Genomic DNA, 20,000 nt, shown 5'->3' with positions numbered 1-20,000 from the left:
CCCTATCAACCGAAGAACAACTCCAGCAAGCATCACAAAGGTGAATCAAATGGAGTTGAAATTTATGGAGACATTTCCCTTGTGGCCCAATGATGCTAGTTATCACATCAAGAATCCTGAAGACTTAGCATTCCTGGAATCTATGAAGACAGATCGCTGTGCAACATTTGGCTGCCAAGATAAACTGTTGGCAGATAAGATGCAGCGTAAAGTGAACCGCGAGGAAAAAGAATCAGAGAGGCGAGCAAGTATGGAGCTGGAGTTCAACGTAAATACTACAACCACTGTGTATAATATTAGTGACAGTGATGAAGAAGTAACTCTTGGACCTTCAACAAGCACACCAACAACCTCAATAAGTCATCATCGTTTAGTTAGACCTGGCACATCAGTTTTCATTCCACATGACATCCTGAAGAGGCCCAGTCTTGTTTCACTGGCAACAAGGATGAAGATGACACTAACCCAACAGGCTGCTTTCACAGAAGCTCCTATTGAAGAAACAGGAGGGGATGTAGCGAAGGTGTCAACATCATATGCTACAGCAGATAAATCAAGACGCAAAATTGGACAGCATATTGCTACTACCTGTAAGGACAAATGGATACCTCCGAAGCTTGCTACGTTGCACTGGGACTCAAAGCTGCTTCCATGCTTAACTAACCAAAACACTTTTGAAGAACGCCTGGCTGTGCTTTTGGGTTCTCAAACTGATAAGAAGCTGCTGGGTGTTCCATCCTACAAGCCTGGAACAGACCGTAAATCTGGAGATATAATTTCTCAGCTGACTAATAACCTACTTGAATCATGGAACTGCCAAGAGAATGTTGTCAACTTGACATTTGACACAACTGCATCTAACACCGGCCACATCAGTGCAGCTTGTGTAACAATTCAACAACGGCTTAACAAAGCTCTTCTGTGGTCAGGCTGCAGACACCACATTGGTGAAGTCATTCTTACACACATTTTTACTGATCTTAAAGTTGAAGCATCTAAGTCACCAGATATCTTCCTCTTCTCAAGGTTTCGCAAGAACTTTGAAATGTTTCCACACACATTCAATGAACCACTTTCACGATTTGATCCATCTCAACTAAATGAAGCAGCAACAAGTTTGACAAGTGACTGGCAAAATAATGTTCTCAGACTCTGTCACACCGAGCAATCTCTAAGACGTAATGATTATTTGGAATTTGTTGATCTGTGTACTGTATTCCTTGACGGTGAAGTAGCTGAACATCAAATAACCTTCAAGCGTCCTGGTGCACTGCATAAAGCCAGATGGATGGCGAAGCTCCTCTACTCAATCAAATTATGTCTCTTCGAAAAACAAATCGCTGATCTTCCAGCAGGTACAATTACCACAGAAAAACAAGTGCCAAAGATCAGAGAATTTGTCACGTTTGTCACTCTAGTATACAGCTCCTGGTGGATGACATGTACCTCTGTCACCGATGCCCCATGGAATGACCTGCAGCTCATCTCCAAACTGAAACAGTATGAAGCTGTCAATGCTGGAATCTCAAGAAGTGCCCTGAAAGCCTTCAAACAACATCTCTGGTACCTCACAGAAGAGATGGTTCCACTTGCCCTCTTCAGCTCAGTTGTTCCTCATGACCATCGCCGTGCTCTGGCAGACAGACCTCTGGAGGTTCAGCCAGATTTTCCAGTAACCAATCCACAAGGACGGTTTGGTACTGGGTTTGGAAAGCCCAGATTTCCTGATGACTTGACTGAGAAGACCACTCTGGCTGATTTTGTTGGACCAGATTCATGGTACCTATTTCATCATCTGAAGCTTGACTGGGCATTTCTAGTTACCGATGTTCAAGAATGGACTAACTCTGCAGCCTACCAGACATCATGGACTAATGTTGAAGCCTTGAATGTGGTGAATGACTCTGCAGAAAGGGGAGTTAAGCTTAGCTCTGACTTCCTTTCAGCAGCCAGAAGTGAAGACCACTACCAAAATGTGCTACAAGTTGTTGAGCACAACCGCAAGGAGCAACCGAATCTTCGAAAGCGAGCAGCTCAAGACTAAACTGTCAGAAATATCCATGAAAACTACAGTATCTTTGTTTTGTTTCTATTTTCATGTTCATCCATAGTCAGATGTACTCGTATTAAGATGATAAATGCTAAGATTGTGTATATATATGATTCTACTGTAATACAAATATCATTCTGGTATCTATAATACATATGATTATACCAATAAAATCATGATTTTGACTATTTGTGTATCAGTGAATTATATCCCTATCCCTATGATGATTATATATTGCTACAGAGCACAATAATACCTTTCCAAAGAGCTATTGTATGTAGCAATCGGTCAATCCTTTCATTTTTATTTATGGGCCTCAAAACAGCTGCGTGTCAAATTTCTGACTCTGATACTACCGACTCAAAATCTAATTTGCTGAGGTGGACCCAGAAAATGATATCAAAACCTTACCAAATTTTGCATAGGAACTTTATTTTATGACTGGAACAAAATAAAATTGGGGACAGATTGTTTTCTTGACATAGGGGCGTTTGATGCACCCTAATAGATATATAGATATATAGATATATAGATATATATATATAGATATATATAGATATATATATATATAGATATAGATATATATATAGATATATATATATATATATATATAGATATATATTGTTACAGACGCGGTTTTAGATGTTATATTGACCGAGCGGTGGTGTATTACCGCGTCCGAACAGTTACTCCCCGATTAGAACCCGATTCCACCCGACGTTGACCAGATCGCCCCACAGATATTCAATCGGGAAATCTCTAAAGCGACCGAAAGAGAAGGAAAAGAGAAAAAGACAGAGTACGGAGGAAGAACAGATTTATTGTACACACACAAGCAAAAAGGAAGAGCGACCAAAATTATTTACAAGCAATGGATGGAAAAAGCAGTCACACAGTGCATCGTTAGCTTATCTATCTATAATTCCAGTAATCTCTGTGTGTATGTTTGTATGTTTGTATGTTTGTATGTCTGTATGTCTGTGACCGCTGTTTCTCGACAACCACGGGTCCGATATACTTTAAACTTGCCAGGTATATTGCTGGGGGCCCGAGGATGTGCCTTTTCAAGGTTTCATATTAATCGGAGAAGTAGTTACCGAGCTATGTCCAAAAAACGATTCAACCAATCAGAGAGCAGCGAGCTATCACGTGTGCCGAACGTGGCGAACAGACTCTGCCTCGGACGGCACATTTGAGAGCGTATTCATTTATTTCACGTTGGAAAACTATGTTGCCGTTAAACTATGTTTTAAAACTAATTAAAACTAATTTGCGATTCATTCGCTTTCCTGCGCGTTTGTGCACGCGATGGCGATTTCTTTACCAAACTCCGCAAGCCGTTCGCTTTGGACCAAACCATTTCATGTAAATAGAGGGGGGGGATTGTCACCGTACTCGCAAGCGGTTCGCTTTGGACCAAACCATTTCATGTAAATAGAGGGGGGGGATTGTCACCGTACTCGCAAGCCGTTCGCTTTGGACCAAACCATTTCATGTAAATAGAGGGGGGGGGGGGGGGGATTGTCACCGTACTCGCAAGCCGTTCGCTTTGGCTTTGCGAATGGACCAAACCATTTCATGTAAATAGAGGGGGGGGGGATATAATTTTAGATATATATATAGTACGGGCATGCCCTAGTTCTACTCAATTTACTTAATCCCAAGACAACGAGTAGGACAGGACGTTCACACTTACACGGGGGATATTGCAGGCAGGTAGGGCTTGAGGTGGATTGCTTGAGAGGGAGGCAAGGTCGGATGCAGCAGCTCTCAATTCCTCGCGGTTTTTGGCGGGAAAACCCTCCGTCGCGTATCCGCTGCTGTAGACGTCACGCGCTGGTTCGGTACACCTGCTCCTCTTCTTGTGGTGGAGCCGTCTCCCTCCTTTCAGCGCGTCTCTCCAAAGCTGGTTTCCTTGCCGAGTACCTCTCCTCTTTGGCTTGGAGCGTTTCGCATCTCACCGCTCCTCTTGGTGCCGCCTCTTTGCTCATCTCCCAGGTCATCTCATAAAGCAGTCCCTTACAGTCGCTTTTATAACTCGCGGCGGAATCAAGCCGCCGGCTGCGAGGGCACGCCTACCGGTTCGCTCACCGCGGTGCTGATTGGCCATGCGACCCTCTGGCTCACTCCTCCCCTCTATGACGAGGTGGAGACACGCCTTTCTTCTCCGAGATTAGCACATGGGCAATGGCGGCTTGCGGGATTGAACACAACTCCCACCCTTTTGAAAGGAACTTTGGAGAGCGGAGATGTTTGGGGAAATTGCAAGGGCCTATGCTTATTTTGTTTGATACAATGCAAAGTCAATCTAGTGGGAAACACATATTTAGCCTACATAGAATAAGGAAATACACTATTTAAAAAGATATATCCTGACCTGCGTGTAAGTTTCATGGAATTAACTAAGAGGACGGCTGCGACCATTATTTACATTACCAGGGTGTTACCATACTTTTGTAACATTCACATTGTAACGTTTTCACATTCGTTACACTTCCTCCAAAATTGTTACACTTCTCAAAAACCGTTACACTTCTCAAATTCGTTACACACTTCTCAAAACCGTTACAATATATATATATATATATATATATATAGATATATTAACAAAAAAAAAAAACCACCTTTAGAGGCCATTTTTCCCCGCAAGCGGGGGTTGGCCTTTTTCGGGAACCGTGGTAGTTGTTTTTCGGTCCCCTTTTTGAAGCAATGTTTTACGGCCGGATGCCCTTCCTGACGCCAACCCTTTTTGCCGCCTTTAACGACAAGCAGGGAATTACCAGTGAACTGGTACTCAATTAGCCGACCTCGGAAGGATGACAGGCTAAGTCAACCCCCCTGGCGTTAATTCAGCGATCGACCGGGTTTCGAACCCAGGATCCTAGGATCCTAAGCTGACACCCTAGCCGCTAGCCCAACACCAGGGTTGATATATATCTAGATATCTAGATATATAGATAGATAGATAGATAGATATATATATATATATATATATATATATATATAGATATATATGTGTGTGTGTGTGTGTGTGTGTGTGTGTGTGTGTGTGTGTGTGTGTGTGTGTGTGTGTGTGTGTGTGTGTGTGTGTGTGTGTGTGTGTGTGTGTGTGTGTGTGTGTGTGTGTGTGTGTGTGTATATATATATATATATATATATATATATACACACACACACAAGGTGTGTTCAAAAAGTATCCGACCTTTGTTCATAAAAAATATTCGTATCCAGATACAACAAACTTACACTAATCTCCTTCAAAGTAGTCCCCTTGGGCTGCCACACACTTCTCCCAACGGTTCTGCCACTGTCGGAAGCAGCGCTGGAACGCCTCTTTTGGGATGGCGCGCAGCTGTTCCGGTGCATTCCGCATGATGTCTTCTCTGGACTGAAATCTGGTCCCTTTCAGGGGCATTTTCAGCTTGGAGAAAAGCCAGAAGTCACACGGAGCCGAGTAGGGAGCCTGATGAAGCACAGCTGTGTTGTGTTTGGCCAAGAAACTCTGTATCAAATGTGAAGAATGGGCGGATGCGTTATCGTGATGGAGCTGCCAATTGCCCGCTGCCCCACAGGTCCGGCTGTTTGCGTCGCACAGCGTCCCGAAGGCGACGCAGAACCTCTTGGTAATACTCCTTGGTGATGGTTGTGCCGTGTGGTGCGTACTCGTGATGAACCACGCCACTGGAGTCGAAGAAGACGGTCAGCATGACTTTGACATTGCTGCGGACCTGCCTTGCTTTTTTTGGCCTTGGGGATGTTGGATGCTTCCATTGTGATGACTGCAACTTGGTTTCTGGGTCGTACCCATAAACCCAGGACTCATCGCCAGTGATCACTGTGTTGAGGAAGCTGGGATCGCTGTTCACAGTCTCCAGCATGTCCTGTGCGATCTCCAAACGGAGTTGCTTCTGCTCAATCGTTAGCAGCTTTGGTACGAACTTCGCTGAGATTCTCCTGAAGCCCAAATCCTCCTTCATAATGGAATGAACGGATCCAATGCTGACGCCCACCTCGTCTGCAAGTTCTCTGATCGTGATTCGACGATCCTGCATCACCAGGGTCCTGAATTGGTCAATGACGATCTCATTTCGGGATGTTGAGGGCCTACCCGAACGTGCTTCACTCTCCACTGATGTGCGGCCATCTTTGAAGTGGTTGTACCACTCCTTTATCTGTGTGGTGCTCATTGCTTCGTCCACGAAGGCCTGTTGAATCTTGCGGATCGTTTCCACTTGGGAATCGCCAAGCTTTACACAAAATTTGATGCAGTAGCGTTGTTCAAGTTTTTCCGTCATTTTCTCAAAAACGAAAATCCGACGGCGCTCACTTACACTTCCTCACTCATCGGCGGTCTGCCGTCGAATGACAGCTTCTGCAGGTGGGAAAAAATTCACGCGTGCGCATTAGGATCGCCTACATACGTGCACCAATCAACGCCTCCCTAGCTTCATTTGTTTACGCACGACAAATTAAGGTTGCATACTTTTTGAACACACCTCGTGTGTGTATATATATATATATATATATATATACACATACACACACTGTATATATATATACATATATTGTTACGGTTTACCGCCGCCCTTCTTACCCTTACCAAGGGGGGATTAAGCCCCTTGTTCTTTCTGGGCTTGGTGGAACAGAGACTTCAAACGCCTCTTCCGGGCAAACGCAAGGTCGGGTTTTGGGACCAAGTCTCGCTCGTATCTAAATACCCGCGCCACCACGGAAGCGGGGAACCAAGCCTCGCACGAGCCTCGTGTAATTTGAGTACGCCGAGCGGATTGCGTACCACGTGGTCCGTGCAGTCACCGTTAATGTTGGACCCCTATTAGAGCAGTTTTACTCGAACCACGCTTAGCCAATGAGGGAAATCACAAGAACGATCGAATGGAAGGAAGAACACAGGTTTAATTATTATTCCCAATATTATGTACAACGATTGGTAGAAGCAGGGACACAGAGCAGCACTTAAACAGTCTTATTCTTAATTCCCAGATTCGGGCCAGTTCACACCCACACAGGGAATTTGCAGGCAGGATGCTGTTCAGGCTAAACGTGCCGACTTGGTCGTCCAGGAACAGCCCCGTCCGGCTCTCCTCGGTCCCAGCACGTCCCGCGAAGATGGCCAGCAAGCGGTGGAAGGATCCTCATAGCGCGTCCCTCGAACAGAAGCAGATGATGAGGCAGGAAGGCGGGAAGGAATGTACGCCCTTCTCGGCGCGGCTGGCAGTTTCACAGCGCGTTTAGCAACCAGCGTGCTATCACTCGCGTAACCCAATGCACTATAGCGGCTCGGCTTCAAGCTCAACCGAGCATCACTTTCATACGAGCACGTATCCTGGTTCATGCGCGTCTTTTGCCGATCTCGTATCTTTCAAAGTCCTCTGCTGACCGCCAACTCACCGCACTGCTCTCTTCAATCCAACTGCTCGCGAGTCCTCGTAACTCAATTGCTCACCACGCTCCTTCAACTCGCGAGTCCTCCTGGGGGTTTTTGCGCGACGGGTTATATCTGCCACGCCCTGAGCCTTCTCGAACCTTCCAACCACGCCCTGTGACGCAGTGCTGCCGCCACATCCTCTGAGCCCTGATTGGTGGCTCGCGCTTCCCGTCAGCTTCTATGTCGCCCTCATTCGGTCCCGCCCCGACCCTCCAGGCCGTCGTGTTAATTCGCGCCAAAAAGCCAAAGGCAGCACTAAGAGACGTAAGGCGATGGATGCGGCATAGGACAATGGAAGCGATGAAAGGACCTCTTCTCCTTACTCTATTCAACGCAAAACTAACACAGGAAAAGGACTACTCTCACAAATACTAAGAGATAACTACACTATCGCGAGGCTGCATGTTGTTTGTGTGACTAACTATGAGGGGGAAATTTAACCTTTATTATAAAAAACTCAAAACCGCAACACGACCCCTCTCCCTCGTCAGACTCGTTCCCGAGCCGAACCTAACAAAAAAAAAATGGAACGACCGGTTTTGAGAAAGATCTGGAAATTAACTTTTACATGTGACATATAGATGTGGTTCCCTCTAACATTTGCTCCAACCCGTGTATGCGACAGTTTTAAAACACTAAATATGTCCCACCTATTGCGTTGAGTAGCTATTCTAACTGAATCACGCCCACAATTAACCGAATCCGGAATTTGTCAAACTAAACATATAGCAGGTGGGCAGCATTTTTATTTCCAAGCACAAAAAAAAAAACTTATCCTTATTTACAGTTCTATGACCCAGGAGCTGTCCTTTTTGGAAAGAAGATTGGAGGGGAGAGAAAGCACAGCAAAATACACAAAACACTCAAAATTTCACATTTGCTTCTTGCATCTTGCTTCTTGCTTCTTCTGTGTGCACATATCAAACCGGCTAGCCCCCAGACCGGCATACAGGCCATTCCTGCTCTTCAGGGCTAATTAAACTTACAAATCTTCTCGTCCCTAGCACACCATAATAAAAATACACAAAAACTGTGTTTATTGTATTTCTTTGCCAAGCAGGGCCAACCCTATGTGGTCCGACTGCGTGACATTACTGCCACTCAAAACAAGTGGTCCGAAGATGCAAGGTGAATTTGCAGCAAGGTACTGCACAGCAGAGGTGTAAGGCCACAAAACGTGTGGTCCATGAGTGTATGTGGTGCAGCAAAGAGTTTGTGGCAGCAAAGTGCTGCACAGGTGCAGCCAGGTTACAACACAAGGATGCGGCAGCAAAGTGCTGTGCAGTTCGGCTGCACAGATGTAGCAAGGTGCAGCAGGGAGTGCTGCACAGTTCCACCTCCAAAATGGTCCTGGGGTGGGGGGGAGAGACAAAGCACGACCAGCAAAGCGGAAAGGGCGCAAAGGTACACAGCAAAACAAGGTAATGCAGCACAAGGGGGCGCAGAAGAGCGAGCAGAGCAGGCTCGTCCCGAACCGTCCGTACCCCCCCCCCCCCCCATCGTCGGCTTACACTACCCTAGCCCTTCCTTGTATTTACAATTCGTCTCTACGTCTCGTCTCCCATATCCCCCTCCAAGCCAAATTCATCTCCCGATCCCTCCCAGGAAGGAAGGAATGTAACAACACAATGTCTCCTTACGTCATGATGAGTCTTACACTCAAACAGTTTACAAAGCCGTAGTGTGGAGTTTCGTCCTACTTTGTGAATGGCTGTGGATGATGCGAAGGGGGTTTCTCTTCTCCTAACTACACTACTGACATTTTACTTTTAACCTACCCGGGTGTACCCTGCCAATCGGCCATCTTTAAACTATTTGGTTCTAAAAGCCGAATTCCCATTGCCCACTCTGCGGTGCCCTTGAAATTTGGGTCTCACTCCCTCAATTTTTCACACTGTACCTTTGCACAATTTCGGGGCTGGGTCGTGTGGCTCCACTAGCAGGTACAACTACCTGCGCACCTCCGCCACGGAAGTCGCCACCCGAACTTACCTGCTCCTGCGACTACCTAAACTGGGGAAGGCCCCTCCTGGCTCTTTACCCCCTGATGCCCACCTTGGCATTTGGCAACCCGGGTCCTTCCCTTGGATCCTCGGGCCCCACTGAACAACTCACAACTACCCTAACTGGCTCCCAGAGCCTACCTGCGGCCTCACCTGGCCGACAAACTACCAGTGGCGGAGTGCCCGAATAACCATACGCACCAATTAAGCCACACGCCCAGCCATTTCACTGACTCATGCACCCTCCAAAGCACTACTTTGCCACTACCTGCACCACAGGTGTCAATATCCATACAAATTTTGCCTAAGCCCTCTACCTGACTTTACACTACCCACCCTGGGCTTTCGCGAATCGGTCCATCTCCCCCCATTCACTCCATCGCACCATTCGTTCCACACCTTTTATTCCCACACCAAGCATCCCACACTACTCATTCACACACCAATTATCTCCCACACTACTTTCCTTGCACACCTTTCGTGCTCACACACTTTTTTCCTCTTGCACACCATGCAAGTCAATTCACACTACTTTCCATACACCAAAACACAATTCCATTTGTCTCAACACACAATTTCTCAAACACACAGCATCATCTATCTAACTGCTTTTCCCCTAAAACTCGTGCTTCCCCGTCATCCCGTTAAACTAAGCACTCCCTTACTCATTAACATCCATCTAAGCTACCTACGTCCCCACTATAGTTCAGATGTCCCTACTTAATTCTCATGTCTCCTACAGTCTTCTAAATCCCTACCAATTATCCTAGCCCTCCCTCGGCTAGCTTCGGTGCCCCATGGAGGTAACCATCGCTGGCCCCCCATGTGCCTGTCTGCCATCCCCCTAATCTAATGCTCAAGGGCCCTGTCGTGTGAGGAATGGTGAAACTACCATTCCCCCATGTAGGGTACACTATCCTCATCAGTCCACTACACTCGAGCCTCTTCGTGCGGAAATACATCGTCACACCTCGGCTTCGAAGAGCCGAGCGATCCATGCGGTTGGTTTGTCTCCTGTAGGTTGGGTCTGTCCGGCATTTTCGATACAGGGGAGGAGGCATGGATGGGCCGAGGTTCAGAGCGCCATCTCTGCGCGGGGCCTCGCGGTCCCACGCACGATGGCCCAACCGTCCACGGTCGGAGCATTGCACCCGCCAGGGTGCACGGCTCCGAAATCTCCGACCTCCCCTGGACCCTCGCTGATTGCCTTTGCCGCCACGGCGCGGCACCAACCATACAGGGCAGGGGCCGGCACGAATCGTGCACGTCGGTCCTTGTGACACAGCCGTGGCATCGATCCCCGCCGGTCCCCGTTGCACACAACTCACCGAGGGCTCACGTCGGCTATCCGTCGCGCTAAACGCTACCCCTGTCGGTGTCGATGCTTGAGCCGCGTTCTCACCACTCGCGACCCACTCCGCACTCGCACACCGAGGCGTCCCTGTGCCTCCCATACACTCCGCTACCGCACACTTCTTCCACGTCCTCTGGTGTGCATTCTCCCTCACACACCGTACTCGCACCTGCACACCTAGGCGCACTCACACCTTTCACAAACTCCGTTACACACTTTTCTGTTACACACTCTGTAACACCCACGGGTGTGCACTCCTGTTGCACACCCAATCCTCACACACCCTGGCGCACACTCTTCCATTACACACTCTCTCGTTACGTACTCCGTAACGCCCACGGGTGTGCACTCTCCTGGTACACACCCAATCATCATACACTCTTTTTCCCCACTCTCGGGTGTGCACTACTTCGCACACTCTGTAACACACTCTCCTGTTAAACACTTCCCGCACACAGTCCGGTGTGCATTCTCCCTCGCACTCTGTAACACGTTTCTCGCACACACTCGCACTCCGGTGCACACTTTTCTCTCACACGCGCACCAGTCACCCTCGTACACCGCACGATGGACCTTCCACGACCGCCCGGGTTTCGTCTCGATCCCAAGCGCGCCAAAACCCTTTTCGTGCCAACCACATTCCTCCTGGGAGCTTTGCGCGACGGGTTATATCTGCCACGCCCTGAGCCTTCTCGAACCTTCCAACCACGCACTGTGATGCAGTGCTGCCGCCACACCCTCTGAGCCATGATTGGCGGCTCGCGCTTACCGTCAGCTTCTCTTTCGCCCTCATTCGGTCCCGCCCCGACCCTCCAGGCCGGCCTCGTGTTAATTCGGGCCAAAAAGACAAAGGCAGCACTAAGAGGCGATGGAGGCGGCATAGGACAATGGAAGCGATGAAAGGACCTATTCTCCTTACTCTACTCAACGCAAAACTAACACAGGAAAAGGACAATTCTCACAAATACTAAGAGATAACTACACTATCGCGAGGCGACATGTTGTTTGTGTGACGAACTATGAGGGGGAAATTTAACCTTTATTATACAAAACTGAAAACCGCAACAATATATATATATATATATATATACATATATATATATATATATATATATATATACATATATACACAAAGAATTAAGTTAAGCACCCCCCCCGTTTTTTTACAACCTCGCACATTACAAGTTTGTTGTCGTCAAAACAGTGTAATATACCCATGATATTGCTATATTTTCTGGAGAAGTGATATTATGGTCACATAAAAACATAACAATCATGCCGTTTTCAATATTTTATTCTGAATAATTTAAGGTGAAATTTTTTGGGAATTTTAGGCATATTTTCACCTCAATTTAAGTATGGAGCTATAGGTCCATCACGGACAGTGTGGATGACGTTTATGTTTTCTAACGTACAGTCATTGTTCTGAGAAGACCTCTAGCGATCTTTGCGTCAATAACGTGTGTAGGACCCACGTGATCGGATCACTGACTCAACCCTACGTCTCATAGACCCTGTAAGCCGTCGTATGCGTTGCTGTGGCAGGTTGTTCCATTCCCGATGTAATGCACGTTCCCATTCATCCAGATTGGCTATTGGAGGGACCATCTTCGCAATTTGTCGTCCCAACATGTCCCAAACGTGCTCGAGGGGGTTCAGGTTCAGGACAGGATTAGGGGGTGCTTAACTTAATTCTTTGTGTAGGGGTGCTTAACTTAATTCTTTGTGTATATATATATATATATATTTAGATATATATATTTAGATATATATATACATACATACATACACACACACACACACACACACACACACACACACACACACGCACACGCACACGCACACTAGCTTGGCTCGGCTCGCTGCACTCGCCTCACCAAGCGTCGGTACTGAGCAACGGGCTTATTTTAGCTGAGGCTAATGACTGTACCTGAGTTGCTGTGTTGTCATGATTTACACCAATCATAATACAAACAATTACTTTGCACAAATGTATTTGTTGTGTTTGTGATATTACATTTTTATAGGCAATTTAGGTTGAAGATTTAGGTTGAATTTTTTTTTTTCAAGAAAGAACCCCTCTGTACATACATAGGGGAGGGGGAGGTGCAGACTGGAAGTTTGGTAATAATTACACCTCACCACCACGTAATTCAAAATACCTCACCACCAAGTAATTCAAAACACCTCACCACCAAGTAATTTAAAACACCTCACAGCCATAAAACACGTAATAAAAACACCTCACCACCACAAAATTAAAAACACCTCACCACCACGAAATTGAAAACACCTCACCACCACGAAATTGAAAACACCTCACAGCCATCAAACACATAATAAAAACACCACCACCACGAAATTAAAAACACCTCACAGCCATAAAACACGTATTAAAAACACCTCACAGCCATAAAACACATATTAAAAACACCTCACCACCACAAAATTAAAAACACCTCACAGCCATAAAACACGGAAATAAAAACACCTCACAGCCATAAAACACGTAATAAAAACACCTCACAGCCACAAAATTAAAAACACCTCACCACCACATCATTTAAAAACACCTCACCACCAAGTAATTCAAAACACCTCACCACCACATAATTCAAAACACCTCACCACCACGTAATTATAAATACCTCACCACCAATTAATTCAAAACACCTCACCACCACATAATTCAAAATACCTCACCACCACGTGATTCAAAACCACCACAACGTTATTAAAAACACTTCACAACCACGGAAACAAAAGTTTGAGGGAGTCGTTAAGTGAGAACACAGACACTGCCCAGATGTGTAGATATACGTAGTGTGTTCAAAAAGTATCCGACCTTTATTTTTCGTGCGTAAAAAAAAAAAAGAAAAGCTAGGGAGGCGTTGATTGGTGCACGTATGTTGGCGATCCTAATGCGCACGCGTGAATTTTTTCCCACCTGCAGAAGCTGTCATTCGACGGCAGACCACCGATGAGTGAGGACATGTAAGTGAGCGCCGTCGGATTTTCGTTTTTGACAAAATGACAGAAAAACTTGAACAACGCTACTGCATCAAATTTTGTGTTTCATCAAACTTGCATCAAAACTGCAACTTGGTTTCTGGGTCGTATCCATAAACCCAGGACTCATCGCCAGTGATCACTGTGTTGAGGAAGCTGGGATCGCTGTTCACAGTCTCCACTCTCCAGCATGTCCTGTGCGATCTCCAAACGGAGTTGCTTCTGCTCAATCGTTAGCAGCCTTGGTACGAACTTCGCTGAGATTCTCCTGAAGCCCAAATCCTCCTTCATAATGGAATGAACGGTGTTGAATCTTGCGGATCGTTTCCACTTGGGAATCGCCAAGCTTTACACAAAATTTTGATGCAGTAGCGTTGTTCAAGTTTTTCCGTCATTTTGTCAAAAACGAAAATCCGACGGCGCTCACTTAAATGTCCTCACTCATCGGCGGTCTGCCGTCGAATGACAGCTTCTGCAGGTGGGAAAAAATTCACGCGTGCGCATTAGGATCGCCTACATACGTGCACCAATCAACGCCTCCCTAGCTTCTTTTTTTTTTACGCACGAAAAATAAAGGTCGGATACTTTTTGAACAGAGTTATCGATAAATGACTGTACCCGAGTTGCCATTTTGTCATGGTTTAAACCAATCATAATTCAAACAATTATTTTGCACAAATGTATTTGAAATATACGTGATATCACATTTTATAAACAATTGAAGTTGAAAAAAATTCCCCCTCAAAAAAACAAAAATTGGAAAAAATTTCAAAAAAATACCCTTAGGACATACCGACGGGAGAGATATGTGCATTCCAGAAGTTTGGTACGATTTCACAAAAGTTTGAGAAAGTAGTTCAGTGACAACACAGGACAACACAATACAACACAGGACAGATGCTGCACAGATATATATATATATATATATCTATCTATCTATATATATGTATATATGTATATATATATATATATATATATATATATATATACATATATATATATATATATGCATATATATATATATATATATATATATATATATATATATATATATATATATATATATATATATATATATATATGTACACGCACACACACACACACACACACATGTAGCGGTTGCCGCTGAACATACACAATCGCCTTACACCTGCCGAGGACGCAACCACGGAGCGATCGCTGTGCCGGGCTCGCCCAGACCGCCCGGAGACGCTCGGTCTCGCCTTTCCCGGACTCGCCTTTCCCGGGCTCGCCCGGCCCGCCCGGCGACACTCAGTCTCGCCATTCCCGGGCATGTCCAGACTCGCCCAGGTCTCCCGGACACGCCCAGTCGCGCCTTTTAAGGGCAAACGCTCCGGCATGAGATATTCGAGTGCTTGTATATAATGCTGCCCGATAAACGGGCTTTTTAGAGTACCCGAGTTGATTTGATGCAATAAAGAAACTCGGACGAATTCCAGCTTTTTGTCGCGTCCATTCTTTCGATTCGAGTTGGGGCACAGCTCCTTCACATACATATATATATATTTTAGTCTAGTAGGAAGACTAGGTCCCCCTGCACCCCCCGGAGATATACTTCTAATCAGTGTTTCTAGATTGGAAAAAATGTGTAGAAAATGACTAGCTATGGCCCCAAGCTGAAAAAATGTCCCACATACCATTTTTATGCAAATTACTGCTGCCATTATCAAAAAAACGATTTTTGACATATCTCAGCCAATATTGCAGATAATTGAAAAATGAAGGTGTCTAGACCCATGTTTTGAAGGGCATAGATCATGATAGAACTATTCATAACATGATTACATGTGTCTATGGTATACTAGTATGCTAATTAGTGCTTTATTTACAAAATAATCACAGTTTTACGAAATAATAGACTCATATTAAGGTCCGTCTACACAGACGTTAACACAAAGTTTTATTTTTCTAAATATTACAACTGTCAAAATAGTCCTAGCACTCAATGTGACCACTCTTCTCTTGCTTGTTTTAGATAAACATCATTAGCATTAGTGATTCTACACTGAGTCAGTCATCATCATTTTCATCGAAATCGTCAGAGTCAAACTCTTCTTCTCCTTCCTCTTCCTCCTCCTCTTCGTGCTCTCCTGTGTTCAGAAGATCCACCAGTGAGGTTGGTAGGATGGGACCACTGGACCACATTGGTTTCAACAGTCCTTCATCAGTCCTTATCCATCCTTGCTCCTCATAAGGTTTTGGCTTTTCGATGATAGGTTGATCGGCTCTTTTGTACAATGCTACGCGGTGGTTCACACGCTGGATGTGCGGCTTCAGGGCAGACTGGCATGGAGGAAGGCGAGCCAGATCAACCTTGGACTTGGATGTGAGGGTCTTGTCCTCTCCCACCATTTTTCGTAGCAGCTTGGCACGGACAATGTCCACTGATGACTCGCGACTCTGGCCGTACATCACACAGGTGAATTTTTCTAACTGCCTCTCCACCTCAGGGTTGGCATCCCAGTTGTCACCCAGTTCACCGAATGCCCTGTGAAACCTGGGATTCTTCTCCAGCTTTTTCAAGGGCCCGACTTTTCCCTTCCCTTTGAAGGCACTGGTGCAGTCTTCTCCGCTGAACACATAGTACCCCAGGAGAGTGGCACAGTAGTCCTCTCCCAGGGATTCTGCCAGCTCAGAGACGTTGACAAGTTGGCGATGCTTCCCTGACCCTGTATCCAGGTACACCGTCAGCTTGATGTTGTGGGCATGGTGGAGCAGGATCAGGAGGATGTCTGTGTCCGGTGTTCTGACTACAGCGTTCTTGTATCCGATGGTAGCAGCATGATGGAGGTACAGAACCACCCTGGTATCAGTCTCTTCCTGGTTGCTGTAGATCGTGGGGAGTTCACGTACCTCGACCTGAAACACAAAAAGGCACCGCATTTCAATCACCAGTCACTGCCAGTTTCAGATCTAGACAAACATCACAGGTAATCACCTTTTTTTCAGGAAAAATTACAAATTGAATCGCCATTCACGAAGGGCTTTCAATTTTACCTTGCCATTCGTTGAGGCAAGTTGGTGGGCCTTCCCCTCCACGATCAGCACAGCCATCTCTGTTCTCTCCAGCCTGGTAGCTGCCTCTTGTCCACTCCACACTTTCAGAAGAAGCTGGCACATCTGCTTTTTGTTGTCGTCATTTGCAAGGAACATTTTGAAGTCCCTGGCCTGTAGAATACCCTGGCGAAGTTGGAGGGCAACATTTTGGTTCTTGTTTGTGCTTCCGAGTGTGAATGCTCGTGCGAGAGCATTGGAAACTGTTATGTTTGAGCTGTGCACAAGCCAGAAAGAAATGACATCACATTTGTCATGATCAACCTTCGTGAAGTGGATATGCTCCTTGATTGGGTCATTCTGTAGGCGTTTCAGTAGTTTCTCTGACCGATAATTTGAGTTCTCATATCCATTCAGTTTCAGTTCCTCGACATAGAGCAAGCGCAAGGAAGAAAGCTGTAGAACTTTATTCTGCTGGATGACCTGGGTTTGAATGTGTTCCAGTACTGAGTTGAATGCCTTTTCATGGGCGGCTGACATGCAAGCCTGCTCCTTTGGTGCTTCGGCTCTGTGAATCGCACGCTCATAGTTGTAGAATGCTGTGCGGAAAGCTTTAAAACATGACGGATGGTGTTTGGCCTCACATGCAAAGAGGTCTTTGTTTTTCACCTTTCGATGGAGTCGATAGAGACCCATTTTCTCAGCCCGTGTTTCGATTTGCTCCCATGCATTTTCTTTGTTTTTAAAGGATGGGAAGGTTGTAGGCCTCTCAGTATTGCGATGAGCATCTTTGGTCTCAACTTTCTCACAAAATATACACTCTGGCGGGAAGATGGGTTCAGCAGAACCTCCTGGTTTACGAGGAGAGTGATGCCATGATGAGGTTGATGGCCCTGGTTCTGTATCATCTCCCAGACGATGAAAGTGGCGGACAAAGTGCTTATAACACTTGCTGTGATATCCTACTCTTTCTAGGTCATCAGGAAGAGTTGCCGGGATCTGATCACATACTGATTGCATACGACATGGGGAGTCATGCGGTTGGTTGAGACGTCTATCCCGGATCTTTTGAAGCAGTTGCAGTTTTTCTGAAGCAGATCCTTTAATTTTACGGAGGGGCGTGAAATCCCCATGATCAGTCATGGATGGTACATGAAGGATGCATGTAGGAGGAGAGCTTTGGGCTGCAGGTTCTACACTCCGTTTTCTTTTGGGCATGCTTGCTGTCGATGTCTACCATCACTGTTAAATGACAAATAAGAAATCACGAATGATGTTAAAAGTGCCTGTGAAAGGAGGCTCTGAGTTTTCAGTGAGGTAACAGAGGTTCTGAGTCATGTTCTACACTAGGGTACTTTTTAGCTGACTAAACCATGTTTAGTGGCATCAAAAGTGCTAATAGCTAAAACATCTAAATTCTTCCACACTAACGTTAGCTATCTAGGCCAATGAAACATTGTGCTAAGTTACTGTAGCTAGCTCAGCTGTCGTGCCTCTTTCTGGTTCAATTCATATACAGAAGTCAACAGATATGTCTCATGTTTGGCATTAACAAAAGTTTAAGTTACACCGACATTAGGAACATACTGTACATAGATGAGGCTAGCTTTAACGTTAGCTAACATGGTGCTAGCTGGCTCAGCTGTTATTCTGCCTGTTTATGATTTCATGCAGAAACTGAAGTCAAGAGTGTGAGTAACATTATAGTTAGCATCTTACCTGGCTAGATTGGAGGATGAATACCAAGAACAACACACAGATGGAATGGAAGACTGAACTTTCAACTGAGGTATTCAATAACATCAACGTTACCAATTGATACGAGCGCGCGACATTACCAATTGATACGAGCGCGCGAGCGCGCATGTTACATGGATGGAAATGTAAAATGGCAGCTATAGCAGCACTAATTTGGATCTCTAGTCTGTCATTTCTGCACTGTGATTGGATAACATAAAAAAATATGTTTGGGAGTTAACAGCAGGAGTTGGTAGATTTTACGTGGGCTGGGTGAGAAACCTTTAAATAAGCAAGTGAAAATCTCTCGCAATACAAAGTCAATGGTGGGAAGAAAAGTTGAGTGGTACCAATGTTACTGCCAATGTCCCGCCCCTATGCAAGACTCAGGAGCATCTTGTTGACATTTAACCTTGAAAATACCTGGGTTTAGACCCCTTATGTACGTACCATGTTAAGTTATCTGCAGTATTAACGTATCCTTATCATTTGTAAAACTGATTATTTTGTAATTACAGCATTAATATGCATACTAGTATACCATAGACACATGTAATCATGTTATGAATAGTTCTATCATGATCTATGCCCTTCAAAACATGGGTCTAGACACCTTCATTTTTCAATTATCTGCAATATTGGCTGAGATATGTCAAAAATCGTTTTTTTGATAATGGCAGCAGTAATTTGCATAAAAATGGTATGTGGGACATTTTTTCAGCTTGGGGCCATAGCTAGTCATTTTCTACACATTTTTTCCAATCTAGAAACACTGATTAGAAGTATATCTCCGGGGGTGCAGGGGGACCTAGTCTTCCTACTAGACTATTTAGATATATTTAGATATATATATATATATATATATATATATATATATATATATATATATATATATATATATATATATATATATATATATATATATATATATATATATATAATATATATTGTTATGGAACCCGACGTCGGCCTATGGTTCCCCTTCGAGGGGGGATTAAGCCCCTCGTCTGTTACTGACCGACGTGGTCCCGGGGGTATGACGCCACGCCCGGTCGGCGCTGGATAGTGTTTTAGGCCCACAAGTCCTATGACCTAAATACCAGCGCTTCCCGGTACGCGAAGGAACACCCCCCGCTCACGGCCGCAGCGTAATGGATGTTGCGCCGAGCGAAGCGAACCGCGGCGTGAGCCGTTTACCAAGACTAGACCCGATCCTGAAACGTTGGCCAAATCGTGCCACAGATATTCAATGAGAGAAAAGACAAAGACGACACGGATGTGAGGAAGACGAAGGCAAAAAGGTTTGAACTACGACTATTATTTATTACTATTTACAGGACCAAAAGAAACCAAGGAAGAAGGAAAGATAATAAAATAATGACAGAA

General features: G+C 45.3%; 2 protein-coding genes across 2 annotated transcripts in view; one reads left to right on the top strand and one right to left on the bottom strand.

Annotated features, from left to right (window-relative positions):
* The window catches only part of LOC137413036 (MYND-type zinc finger-containing chromatin reader ZMYND8), a gene marked incomplete in the record, with an annotated part of 112,360 nt that overhangs the window by 43,566 nt on the left and 48,794 nt on the right, over window positions 1–20,000 (top strand).
* Window positions 15,739–17,039, bottom strand: LOC144888664 (uncharacterized). The gene is made up of 2 exons (XM_078767349.1): window positions 16,881–17,039; window positions 15,739–16,742 (listed from the first exon to the last, which is right to left on the bottom strand). Exons 1-2 carry the CDS (start codon window positions 17,034–17,036, stop codon window positions 15,894–15,896), a joined length of 1,005 nt encoding a protein of 334 aa, XP_078623475.1. The 5' UTR covers window positions 17,037–17,039; the 3' UTR covers window positions 15,739–15,893.

This window comes from Myxine glutinosa, chromosome 13 (genome assembly GCF_964187855.1).
Source record: "Myxine glutinosa chromosome 13, kmMyxGlut1.1, whole genome shotgun sequence".
NCBI lineage: Eukaryota > Metazoa > Chordata > Myxini > Myxiniformes > Myxinidae > Myxine > Myxine glutinosa.
The sequence above is the reverse complement of the archived record's forward strand: the minus strand, read 5'-3'. Positions and strand labels throughout refer to the sequence as shown.